We start from the raw sequence: 12,913 nt of genomic DNA, 5'->3' as shown, positions 1-12,913 counted from the left end.
TCTATCTATCTATCTATCTATCTATCTATCTATCTATCTATCTATCTATCTATCTATCTATCTATCTATCTATCTATCTATCTATCTATCTACCATGTTCAGGGCCATGTGCTTACTTTTCAAGTCAAATAATCAGTTTGCTCCACCTGCAAACATATGAAGGTTAGTCGGTGGGTAGACTCAGTGGAGCAAACCCGCCCTGGCTGGCTAAGCTTGCTGGAGGATGGGCAGTGCGAGCAGAACGTCTTGGTGGCCATGCCAACGCCATTGCAGTGGGTGCTCGTGCACAATGGTAGACTTAAAACTTGTCATGTTTTGCGCAGCCTTAGTAGTGCTCATATTTCAGATTCAGCCGCTGTGGGTAAAAATGTTCCTCGCGGCACGACGCTGTCACTCATTAGACAGTGAAAACCAATGTGCTTTTAGTTTTAATCACAGAGCTCTCAGGTCTGAGCCTTGAAAGCACTGACCTTTTTTCTGGTTGATGATATGAAGGATTGTGTGGGTGGTTTGGAACAGATTACCGAAGAAAGGCAAGTCAGGTAAGGTATGTCTTGGTGGCATATTGTACAAGCAGATGTGCGGGTTCCCTGTTGCTTCATTTTGTCCTTCAACAATATTCATGTACATACCTTTCTCACTTCTGTTTGCCTCTTATCTCCTGACATGTTTCTATATTCTTGCAGAGGCTCTTTAACTAAACACCTTACTGATATGTGGATCATTTGATTTTGAACAGACAGCTCACTAGGGGTGTAACGGTGCACAAAAATTTCGGTTCGGTACGTACCTCGGTTTAGAGGTCACGGTTCGGTTCATTTTTGGTACAGTAAGAAAAAAACTAAATATACATTTTTTGGTTATAATATTTACCAAATTTGTAGACAATGGCTTTATGCTTTTAACATTGGGAATAATAATAATAATAATAATAATAACCATAATTCTGCCCATGTTAATCAACATTAAACTGCCTCAAATTGTTGCTCGGATTAAATAAAATGACAAAACTTTTCTTCTACATATAAAAAGCGCAACATTAAACAGTTTCAAGTCAACTCATCATGCTTAATTTATCACAGCATTTGGGAAGCCTGTAGTTGATTTTTATAATGTAAATGTTATATTTTTATCAACATGTGATAGCAGGGACCCTGCCATTCAAAGCTTTTCTGTCCGTAAAACACACACAGACACACACGCACACGCACACACACACACACGCACAGAGCTACCATGAATTGATTAACGTGGACCCCGACTTAAACAAGTTGAAAAACTTACCATTTAGTGGTAAATTGTATGGAATATGTACTGTACTGTGCAATCTACTAATAAAAGTTTCAATCAATCAATCAATCACACACACACCGCAAAATGAGCTAACGTCACGCTAAAAGCTAGATAGCTTTCACCTCAAACCAGAACTGCGAGTGAGCTGAGCTGCAGTTTAAGTTTCTGGAAGGTCAACGGGCTTATAGTGCATGTTAGTAGTTGTTGACTGGGAGGTGTTTTTTTATCATGTTAGACTTGCTCGAGATCCATTTCTTTCAGTCCCCTAGAGGGGGGGGGTTGCCCACATATGTGGTCCTCGCCAAGGTTGCCAAGGTTCTTATAGTCATTGTCACCGACGTCCCACTGGGTCATCATTGTCACCGACGTCCCACTGGGTGTGAGTTTTCCTTGCCCTTATGTGGGCCTACCGAGGATGTCGTAGTGGTTTGTGTTTTGGTTTGTGCAGCCCTTTGAGACACTAGTGATTTAGGGCTATATAAGTAAACATTGATTGAAGATTGATTGATTTGGGGAGAGTACGCTGGCGTATGCTCACCTGCTAAACACCTATCTGCTCGACGATGAAGCATTTACGCACCGCTGATTGGCTGTTACCGCTCTGAATACGCACTGCTGATTGGCTGTTACCGCTATATATGTAACCAATCAGATGGTTGTGTGGGTGGGACAATGCTGGGTGCTGAAAAAGAGGCAAAAGAAGCAAAGCAGCTTGTTAAAACTTTAGCTTAGAAACTCGTTCGGTACACCCCTGTACCGAACCGAAACCCCCGTACCGAAACGGTTCAATACTAGTAGACGTACCGTTAAACCCCTACATTTCACCATTGCTTTGCTATTGAAACAAAACCATGTTTTCTCTCTCAACAGCTGTGCCATACCCCCCACAACATAAACTGACAATAAAAGAGCTATTCGAGGATGGCAAGCCCAATGCAGAGCTGCTCCGTAACCACCTCGTGAAGGAGGGCAGGGTGGAAGAAGATGTGGCTTTAAAGATCATCAATGATGGCGCCAATATCCTTCGCCAAGAGAAGTGCATGCTGGAAGTGGAGGCGCCTATCACAGGTAAGGGGAAGAGAATGATATGAATTTGCTGGCTGGTTTGCACTTGCTTTTAGGTCGACTGGTACTATTGGGTTCAATTATCTTCCCATGGTGGATTTCAACTAAGAATGTCCGATAATATCGGACTGCCGACATTATCGTACATTCCTTCTTGAAATCCACTATGGGTCGATACATGCTTTAGAATGTAATATCGGAAATGATCAATATCTGTTTCAAAAAGTAAAATTCATGAGTTTTTAAAACGCCGCTGTGTACACGGACGTAGGGAAAAGTACAGAGCGCCGATACACCTTAAATGCTGGCCCAGTCACATAATCATACTTACCAACCTTGAGACCTCTTAATTCGGGAGATGTGAAAAGGGCCGGGGTTGAGGTGCGGTGTATATTTTATGGTCCCGGAAGAGTTAGTGCTACAAGGGATTCTGGGTATTTGCTCTGTTGTGTTTATGTTGTGTTACGGTGTGGATGTTCTCCCGAAATCTATTTGTCATTCTTGTTTGGTGTGGTTTCACAGTGTGGCCCATATTTGTAACAGTGTTAAAGTTGCTTATACGGCCACCCTCAGTGTGACCTGTACGGCTGTTGAACAAGTATGCTTGCATTCACTCAAGTGCCGTATATATTATGTAACTGGGCCGGTACGCTGCTTGTATGGAGAAAAAGCAGATGTGACGAAATGTCGTAGAGGACGCTAAATGCAGTGCTTTTAAGATTAAAATTTTTGTCCGGGTTGAAATCGAGAGAAAATCATTGTGGTGAAGAAGTAGCTGAGCCGGAAGGCAAAGCTCTCAATTTACCGGTTGATATACGCTCTCGTCCTCACCTATGGTCATGGGCTTTGGGTTATGACCGAAAGGACAAGATCACGGGTACAAGCGGCCGAAATGAGTTTCCTCCGCCGGGTGGCGGGGCTCTCCCTTAGAGATAGGGTGAGAAGCTCTGTCATCCACTAGGAGCTCAAAGTAAAGCCACCGCTCCTCCACATGCAGAGGAGCCAGATGAGGTGGTTCGGGCATCTGGTCAGGATGCCACCCGAACGCCTCCCTAGGGAGGTGTTTAGGGCACGTCCGACCGGTAGTGGGCCACGGGGAAGACCCAGGACACATTGGGAAGACTATGTCTCCCAGCTGGCCTGTGAACGCCTCGGGATCCTCCGGGAGGAGCTGGACGAAGTGGCTGGGGAGAGAATAGTCTGGGCTTCACTGCTTAGGCTGTTGCCTCCGCTACCCGACCTCGGATAAGCGGAAGAAGATGGATGGATGGACCTACTAGTCCAGCAGGAACAGAGCCAAGGCAGCATTGGTCTGAAATTCCTCGTCTTTGAGCTCATTCCAGCGAGTGTTAAGTTAAAGTACCAATGATTGTCACACACACACACACACACACATACACACACACACACTAGATGTGGTGAAATGTGTCCTCTGCATTTGACCCATCCCCTTGATCAACCCCTGGGAAGTGAAAGGAGCAGTGGGCAGCAGCGGTGCCGCGCCCGGGAATCATTTATGGTGATTTAACCCTCAATTCCAACCCTTGATGCTGAGTGCCAAGCAGGGAGGCAATGGGTCCCCTGTTTTTTTTTTTAGTCTTAGGTATGACTCGGCCGGGGTTTGAATTCCCACTCTACCGGTCTTAGGGCGGACACTCTAACCACTAGGCCACTGAGTAGGTAGTAAGCCGGGTGCAATGTTTATCATGACTGTCCTTTTATCCGGGTGAGCTCTGTTTTGTCTTTTTCGTCTCCTTAGACAACATTTTTTGTTTTCTTTAGACATGACTGCAGTAATTTTAGTAACAGTAATTTTCTGGCAGCATGTCAGCGTTTGAATTGACTTTTTAACGAATGGGGAAAGAAGGGAGTCACGTATGCCGTAAAGCAAGTAAGCATATTTGTAGTTTTTTTTTGTGTAGCAGGATTCCTGCCACTCTCCGCAATCACTATATTTCCATGCGCTAAATTAGTCTGATTACTCAAATAGTTATTTTTTTTATATTTGTACATCTATGTGTGAAGTCAAAGTGTCCATGTATTCTCACTAATGGGACTAATAGTCATAAGTGCAATATATGATATACTCGATATATCGCGGGGTTGTGTCTGTGCGATATAGAAAATGACTATATCGTGAAATTCGAGTACAAGTTCTCACGCAGTTGCTTTTAGCTTCTGGCATTACACTACAGGCTCTTCTCACTCTCTTGTGTCTCCTTCTCACAGACAGCAATTGCACCTTCTTACAAACGTCACATACTGTCACGTCATACGTCGCAGAGCAGAGAGGTAGCAGCATGGGTAACATTAGCTGTGATGGTAGTGGAGTGGTGCGAGTGGTAATACGAGAGAGAGAGGTGCGAATCTGGTAACCAATGAAGGAAGAATAATTAATTCCCAAGAAAAACAGCAGGGGGTCCATTGTCTGGCGGTGGTTTTGCTTTAAGTGGGAATATGTCGAACAGACAACCAAAATTTGTCAAGAGAGGGGCAAAAGTGTTGCTACAAAAAGTAGCATTACTGCTAATATGTAGCATCATTTGAAAAGTCACATGCTAGAGAATGAGGAGTGCTTGAAACTCGCATGTCAACATCGGTGCCACACCAACAAAATGCCGAGGCAACCATTTCCACATCAACACTGTATGAAAAAAATAATCAACAACATAAGGAGATAACGTCCTCAGGAACCTACCACATAGCGATTTTATTTCCTATTATGCAGCTCAATTTTATTTGACAGTTATTGAATTATCTTGTGTGATGTCATGCACAAAAGTGCACTTTATTTGTTTTTAAAACTTTGTAGTGGCGTTCTGTACAAAAATTTGACTTTAATTGTGTGTTGTTTTGATATGTCATCTTAGTGACATCATGCACAAAAGTGCACTCATAGCTTGTTTTAAAATGTCTCTGACAATCTTGCACTTTCTGTTTTGAAATGACATGAATGTTTGTGCCACTGCTTATTAACTGTTTAATAAAACCAGTTTTGGTCAATTGACTTAGTTGTGATTTCCGTGTGCATGAAAGTTTGAAATGAGCATATATTAATGCAGTATGAAGAACCTCCTGGTACCCCAGCACCTCCAAAACCCTCAAATCTAGACTCCAAACATCCCAGAAAAAGCTAGTCCGGTTACTTTTAGACCTCCACCCCAGATCACACCTCAATCCAACCCACTTCTCCAAAGTGGACTGGCTCAGGGTGGAGGACAGAGTAAAACAACTTGCACTGAGCCTGGTCTATAAAATCCGCTACACCTCCTTGATACCGAAGTACATGTCAAACTACTTCCTTAACGTAAATGACCGCCATAACCACAACACCAGGGGGAGCTCCACAAACCACGTTAAACCCAGATTCCGATCTAACAAAGGTCTTAACTCATTCTCTTTCTATGCCACATCAATGTGGAATGCACTCCCAACAGGTATAAAAGTAAGTGCATTTCTATATTGCTTCAACACCTCCAGGCAACTTCAACACTTTACTAATACCCTCCTCCATTCACATACCATCTCCCCGGATTATAAACAACTCAAATGTACTTGTAATGTATATACTTGTTCTTATGCTATGTGAACTCACTATGTTCTCTGCTGGCTGTACATATCCTACTAAATAAGACCTACACTGTTTCAATGTCCACATTTCTCTGTTGATGCAATTGTTGATGACTGAAGTACTGATATCGACCAAAGCTCCTCATCCCACCCACCCGGATTGTAAATAATGTAAATAATTCAATGTATATACTATGATGATTAACTTGTGTGATGACTGTATTATGTTGATAGTATATATTTGTACCATGAATTGATTAACGTGGACCCCGACTTAAACAAGTTGAAAAACTTATTCGGGTGTTACCATTTAGTGGTCAATTGTACGGAATATGTACTGTACTGTGCAATCTACTAATAAAAGTATCAATCAATCAAGCAATCAATGTAGACACATAGAATCATCATACTGCTGTGATTATATGCATCAAGTATTCATTCAAGGCTAAGGCAAAATATTGAGATATATGTTGTGGATTGTGACATGGCCTAAAAATATCGGGATATTAAAAAAAGGCCATATCGCCCAGCCCTAGTCATAAGCCATGTGCTTCGCGTACACCGGGGTGGGGCGCTTATTTCATTCTAGCGCAGATAACTGAATTACTTTTCCGGTTGACCTATGATGTCACATTCATTAGAGGGCGACAGTGTAGTAGTTGAAGTGAACAGAATAAAGGGAGTCACACGTGCACTCCAAAAGACTACAAGTTCCTGTGTTTTCTGAGAGAGTGTTTTTGGACGCCCTACACCTTGAACGCTTGATTTTTGGGAGCGGTATTTGCAGTTTTTTTTGTTTTTTCTCGTGACAATTACTGAAATTACCTGTCCGCTGTGCTTGTGAGAGTCGTGTTGAAACCCAGAACGCGACAGTTTGTGCTACGACATGGATGTTAATTACTTTTGAAGTTGGATGTCGGAGTTGAGTTCGACGACACAGCGAAAAGCCTTTTGATACGAAGTGGCCGTGCACGTTTTTACATGTATTGTGCCTTGTGTACTTTGAAATGTGGACATTTCTTCCAGTAAGGTGGGACGCATGTAAGAGTTGAATTGAATGATTGTTGTTCATTGATGACGTCATTAGAGGGCGACAGTGTTGTTGAAATCAATAGAATAGAATCAAACGCACGCTCAAAAAGAGTACAAGTTCCCGTGTTTTTGTCTGATAAGAAAGTGAGTGCTTTGGACCTACATCTCGGATGCTACAATGGTGCTGCTTTATCCATCCATCCATTTTCTACCGCTTATTCCCTTTTGGGGTCGCGGGGGGTGCTGGCGCCTATCTCAGCTACAATCGGGCGGAAGGCGGGGTACACCCTGGACAAGTCGCCACCTCATCACAGGGCCAACACAGATAGACAGACAACATTCACACTCACATTCACACACTAGGGCCAATTTTAGTGTTGCCAATCAACCTATCCCCAGGTGCATGTCTTTGGAAGTGGGAGGAAGCCGGAGTACCCGGAAGGAACCCACGCATTCACGGGGAGAACATGCAAACTCCACACAGAAAGTTCCCGAGCCTGGATTTGAACCCAGGACTGGAGGAACTTCGTATTGTGAGGCAGACGCACTAACCCCTCTGCCACCGTGAAGCCCCGGTGCTTTAATATTGTGATAATATCGTACCATGACATTTTGATACCATTATAGGGAGGGGTGATATGGCATTTTATTAATATCTCAATATTTCCAGGCCATGTCACGATACACAATATGTATGTCGATATTTTGAATGAACACTTGATGCATATAATCACAGCAGTATGATGATTCTATGTGTCTACGTTAAAACATTGTTGTTTATATTACAATAATATATGCTCATTTTAAACTTTCATGCAGACAGGAAAATCACAACTAAGTCGATTTAGTGTATTTATTAAACAGTTTTTAAGCAGTGGCACAAACAATTATCCATCCATTTTCTACCGCTTATTCCCTTGGGGTCGCGGGGGGTGCTGGCGCCTATCTCAGCTACAATCGGGCGGAAGGCGGGGTACACCCCGGACAAGTCGCGACCTCATCGCAGGGCCAACACAGATAGACAGACAACATTCACACTCACATTCACACAGTAAGGACCATTTAGTGTTGCCAATCAACCTATCCCCAGGTGCAATGCCTTTGGAAGTTGGAGGAAGCCGGAGTACCCGGAGGGAACCCACGCATTCACGGGGAGAACATGCAAACTCCACACATAAAGTTCCCGAGCCTGAACCCAGGACTGCAGGAACTTCGTATTGTGAGGCAGACGCACTAACCCCTCTGCCACCGTGAAGCCCCGGTGCTTTAATATTGTGATAATATCGTACCGTGACATTTTGATACCATTATAGGGAGCAGCGATATGGCATTTTATTAATATCTCAATACTTCCAGGCCATGTCACGATACACAATATGTATGTCGATATTTTGAATGAACACTTGATGCATATAATCACAGCAGTATGATGATTCTATGTGTCTACATTAAAACATTCTTGTTTATATTACAATAATATATGCTCATTTTAAACTTTCATGCAGACAGGGAAATCACAACTACGTCGATTTAGTGTATTTATTAAACAGTTATTAAGCACTGGCACAAACAATCCTGTCATTTCCAAAACAGAAAGTGCAAGATTGTCAGACACATTTTAAAACAAGCTATGAGTGCACTTTTGTGCATGATGTCACTAAGATGACATATCAAAACAACACTAAATTAAAGTGGAATTTTTTTACAGAACGCCACTACAATAGTTTAAAACAAATAATGTGCACTTTTGTGAATTATGTCACGCAAGATATTTCAATAAGTGTCAAATAAAAATGAGCTGCATAATAGGAATCAAATAGTGTATGTCCTCCGCTATGTGGTCGGTTCTTGCGGACGTTATCTCCCTCTGTTGTTGACTATTTTTTTCATACGGTGTTGATCTGGAAATAGTTGCTTTGGCATTTTGTTGGTGTGGCATCGGCCGGAGATGTTGACATGCGGAGTTTCAAGCACTCCTTATTCTCTAGCACAGGGGTCGGGAACCTTTTTGGCTAAGAGAGCCATGAAAGCCAGATATGTCAAAATGCACATCCGTGAGAGCCATATAGGTGGCGACTTGTCCAGGGTGTACCCCACCTTCCGCCCTATTGTAGCTGAGATAGGCACCAGCGCCCCCCACGACCCCAAAAGGGAATAAGCGGTAGAAAATGAATGAATGGATGGATGGATGAATACAACTAAATGCTCGCATTTTTAAGTAAGACCAACATTTTAGTATAATAAGTCTCTTATTCTTTTTAATACCATTGTTATTCTAAAGTTAACCAATAATAAATATAATAATTCTTACCATTGATGCAACTTCTTGAACAGGTGCGATAGAAAATGGATTGTTGGATTAAAACGCATGAGAATGTTTTATAATTTCAACGTTGTTTTTAACACTGTGATTACCAGCGGAATTATTCATTACTTATCCTGTTAAGCAATGTCAGCTAACATTTATCTGAGAGCCACATGCAGTCATCAAAAGAGCCACATCTGACTCTAGAGCCATAGGTTCCCTACCCCTGCTCTAGCAGGTGACCTTTCATATGATGCTACATTAGCAGTGGTGCTACTTTTTGTAGCAACGCTTTTGCTGCATATTTGTTCAACATAATCCCGCTTGAAGCCAAACCACAGCCAGACAATGTTTTTTCTTGGGAATTAATTCTTCCTTCATTTCTTACCAGATTCTCACCTTCTTTCTCTCGTATTACCATAATACGAGAGAGAGAGAGAGTGAGTGCAAATCCTATTACCACCCACACCTCTATGTTAGCATCACAGCTAACATTACCATGTCGCTACCCATCTGCTCCGCGGTAGCGTGTGATGTTGCACACGTGACGTATGTAAGAAGGTGTGCTTGTTTTAAGTCTCTGTGAGAAGCAGAGACAAGAAAGAGTGGGAAACGCATGCAGTCTAATGCCCGCAGCTAAAAGCAACTGCGTGAGAATGTATACTCGAATATCACGATATAGTCATTTTCTATATCGCACAGAGACAAACCCGTGATATATCGAGTATATCGATATATCGCCCAGTCCTCTACCATTACATCCCTATCAGATAGCTTAGCATACTGTATACATTGATCTACATTAGATTGCTTTCAGCATCTTTAAATGGGTACTGTACTGGGGCGGTATAGCTCCGTTGATAGAGCGGCCGTGCCAGCAACTTGAGGGTTGCAGGTTCGATCCCCGCTTCCGCCATCCTAGTCACTGCCGTGTGTCCTTGGGCAAGACACTTTACCCGCCTGCTGCTAGTGCCACCCACACTGCTTTAAATGTAAAAAATAGATATTGGGTTTCACTATGTAAAGCGCTTTGAGTCACTAGAAAAAAGCGCTATATAAATATAATTCACTTCACTTGTTACAAGGGTTTTTAAAAAGAGCTTTTTTTAAATTTATTTTTTTAATGAAAATATTCTGGTCGTATACAATGCATCCGGAAAGTATTCACAGCGCTACACTTTTTCCACATTTTGTGATGTTACAGTCTTATTCCGAAATGGAATAAATTAATTTTTGTCCACAAAATTTAAAAATATACTACGACAATGTGAATTTTTTTTAAATTTTACAAATGCATTAAAAATACCAAAACTAAAAAAACAGGTACATAAATATTCACAGCCTTTACTCAATACTTTGTCGATGCAAATTTGGCTGCAATTACAGCCTAAAGTATTTTTGAATATGATGGCTCAAGTTTGGCACACCTAACTTTGGGCAGTTTCTTCCCTTCCTCTTTGCACCACCTCCCAAGCTCAATCCAGGACTGTTTCTATATATATTATTAAATTAAATTAAATTAAAGGAAGGGAAGAAGGAGCTGAGCCGGAAGGCAAAGCTCTCAATTTACCGATCGATCTACATTCCCATCCTCACCTATGGTCATGAGCTTTGGGTCATGACCGAAAGGATAAGATCACGGGTACAAGCGGCCGAAATTAGTTTCCTCCGCCGGGTGGCGGGGCTCTCCTTTAGAGATAGGGTGAGAAGCTCTGTCATCCGGGAGGAACTCAAAGTAAAGCCGCTGCTCCTCCACATCGAGAGGAGCCAGATGAGGTGGTTCGGCCATCTGGTCAGGATGCCACCCGAACGCCTCCCTAGGGATGTGTTTAGGGCACGTCCAGCTGGTAGGAGGCCACGGGGAAGACCCAGGACACGTTGGGAAGACTATGTCTCCCGGCTGGCCTGGGAACGCCTCGGGATCCCCCGGGAAGAGCTAGACGAAGTGGCTGGTGAGAGGGAAGTCTGGGCTTCCCTGCTTAGGCTGCTGCCCCCGCGACCCGACCTCGGATAAGCGGAAGATGATGGATGGATGGATGGATGGATAAATTAAAGGAAAAGCCTTATCCCTGCAGCTATAGACGCCCTAGCAGCAGGCCTGGGCGACCTGTCTGACAAGCCTGTAAATGTGTTGGTCTTGTATGATGTCCTTTTTGTTCTTTTTATTTGTGATGTGTAATTTCTATTGTTCAAATGTACAGCAGTGAAAATGAATTTCCCAAACGGGGACCAATACATCTAAATCAAATCAATAATGTAATCACTACATCAAACATGGCTGATTTCCATACCAACTCAATAGAAATACTGGTGAGTCTGCAAGTTCACTGACCCTCGCCCATCTCTTATTGCAGACCTCTGATTGGCGTTGGTGCAGTTCACCTGCCAGCCTGCCAGCACTCAGATCACTTTGAGGCTTTTCACACTATAAAATTGCTGTTATTTTACTATTGTATTTTAATCCACTTTGTCGTTACTTTTTTGGGAGTAACTCTTTAAAGTGCGGGTCTTTTGAAAACAAATGACAGAGTAAGGCGTGCTTAAGTGCAATCTTTGTCATTTCAAAAGCTGGCTGGGTTTCTGTTGGGTCAGTTTAACCTGCTTGTCTACTCTCAATAAGGTCAAAGTTAAAATACCACTGATAGACACACACACACACACTAGGTGTGGTGAAATTACCCTCTGCATTTGACCCATCACTTTGTTGGGAGGTGAGGGTAGCAGTGAGCTGCAATGGTGGCTGATTGATTGATTGATTGAAACTTTTTGTAGGAGATTGCACAGTACAGTACATATTCCGTACAATTGACCACTAAATGGTAACACCCGAATACATATAAGTTTTTTCAACTTGTTTAAGTCAGGGTCCACGTAAATCAGGGGTCACCAACCTTTTTGAAACCAAGAGCTATTTCTTGGGTACTGATTAATGCGAAGGGCTACCAGTTTGATACACACTTAAAAAAATTGCCAGAAATAGCCAATTTGGTTAATTTACCTGTGATAAATAAATCTATATATGTATATTAAAAAAAAAGGGTATTTCTGTCTGTCATTCCGTCGTACATTTTTTTTCCTTTTACGGAAGGTTTATTGTAGAGAATAAATGATTAAAAAACACCTAATTGAACGGTTTAAAAGAGGAGAAAACGGGAAAAAAAAATGAAAATTTAATTTTGAAACATAGTTTATCTTCAATTTTGACTCTTTAAAATTCAAAATTCAACCAAAAAAAGAAGAGATAAACTAGCTATTTTGAATCTTTTTGAAAATATTAGAACAAGAATTTATGGAACATCATTAGTAATTTTTCCTGTTTAAGATTAATTTTAGAATTTTGATGACATGTTTTAAATAGGTTAAAATCCAATCTGCATTTTGTTAGAATATATAACAAATTGGGCCAAGCTATATTTCTAACAAAGACAAATCATTATTTCTTCTATATTTTCCAGAACATTTTTTTTTAAAGAAATTCAAAAGACTTTGAAATAAGATGTACATTTGATTCTAAAGATTTTCTAGATTTGCCAGAATATTTTATTTTTATTCTAATCATAATAAGTTTGAAGAAATATTTCACAAATATTCTTTGTCGAAAAAACAGAAGCTAAAATGAAGAATTGAATTAACATGTATTTATTATTC

General features: G+C 41.6%; 1 protein-coding gene across 3 annotated transcripts in view; it reads left to right on the top strand.

The window, feature by feature from the left end:
• Positions 1-12,913, top strand: part of ppp3cca (protein phosphatase 3, catalytic subunit, gamma isozyme, a) — a 79,957-nt gene that overhangs the window by 24,448 nt on the left and 42,596 nt on the right. For all 3 annotated transcript variants that reach the window (XM_061906969.1, XM_061906968.1, XM_061906967.1), the window contains exon 2: positions 2,164-2,361. In XM_061906969.1, coding sequence (XP_061762953.1) covers positions 2,164-2,361 — 198 coding nt within the window. The remainder of the gene's footprint in view (positions 1-2,163; positions 2,362-12,913) is intronic.

This window comes from Nerophis ophidion, linkage group LG07 (assembly GCF_033978795.1).
Source record: "Nerophis ophidion isolate RoL-2023_Sa linkage group LG07, RoL_Noph_v1.0, whole genome shotgun sequence".
Lineage (NCBI taxonomy): Eukaryota > Metazoa > Chordata > Actinopteri > Syngnathiformes > Syngnathidae > Nerophis > Nerophis ophidion.
The sequence above is the reverse complement of the archived record's forward strand: the minus strand, read 5'-3'. Positions and strand labels throughout refer to the sequence as shown.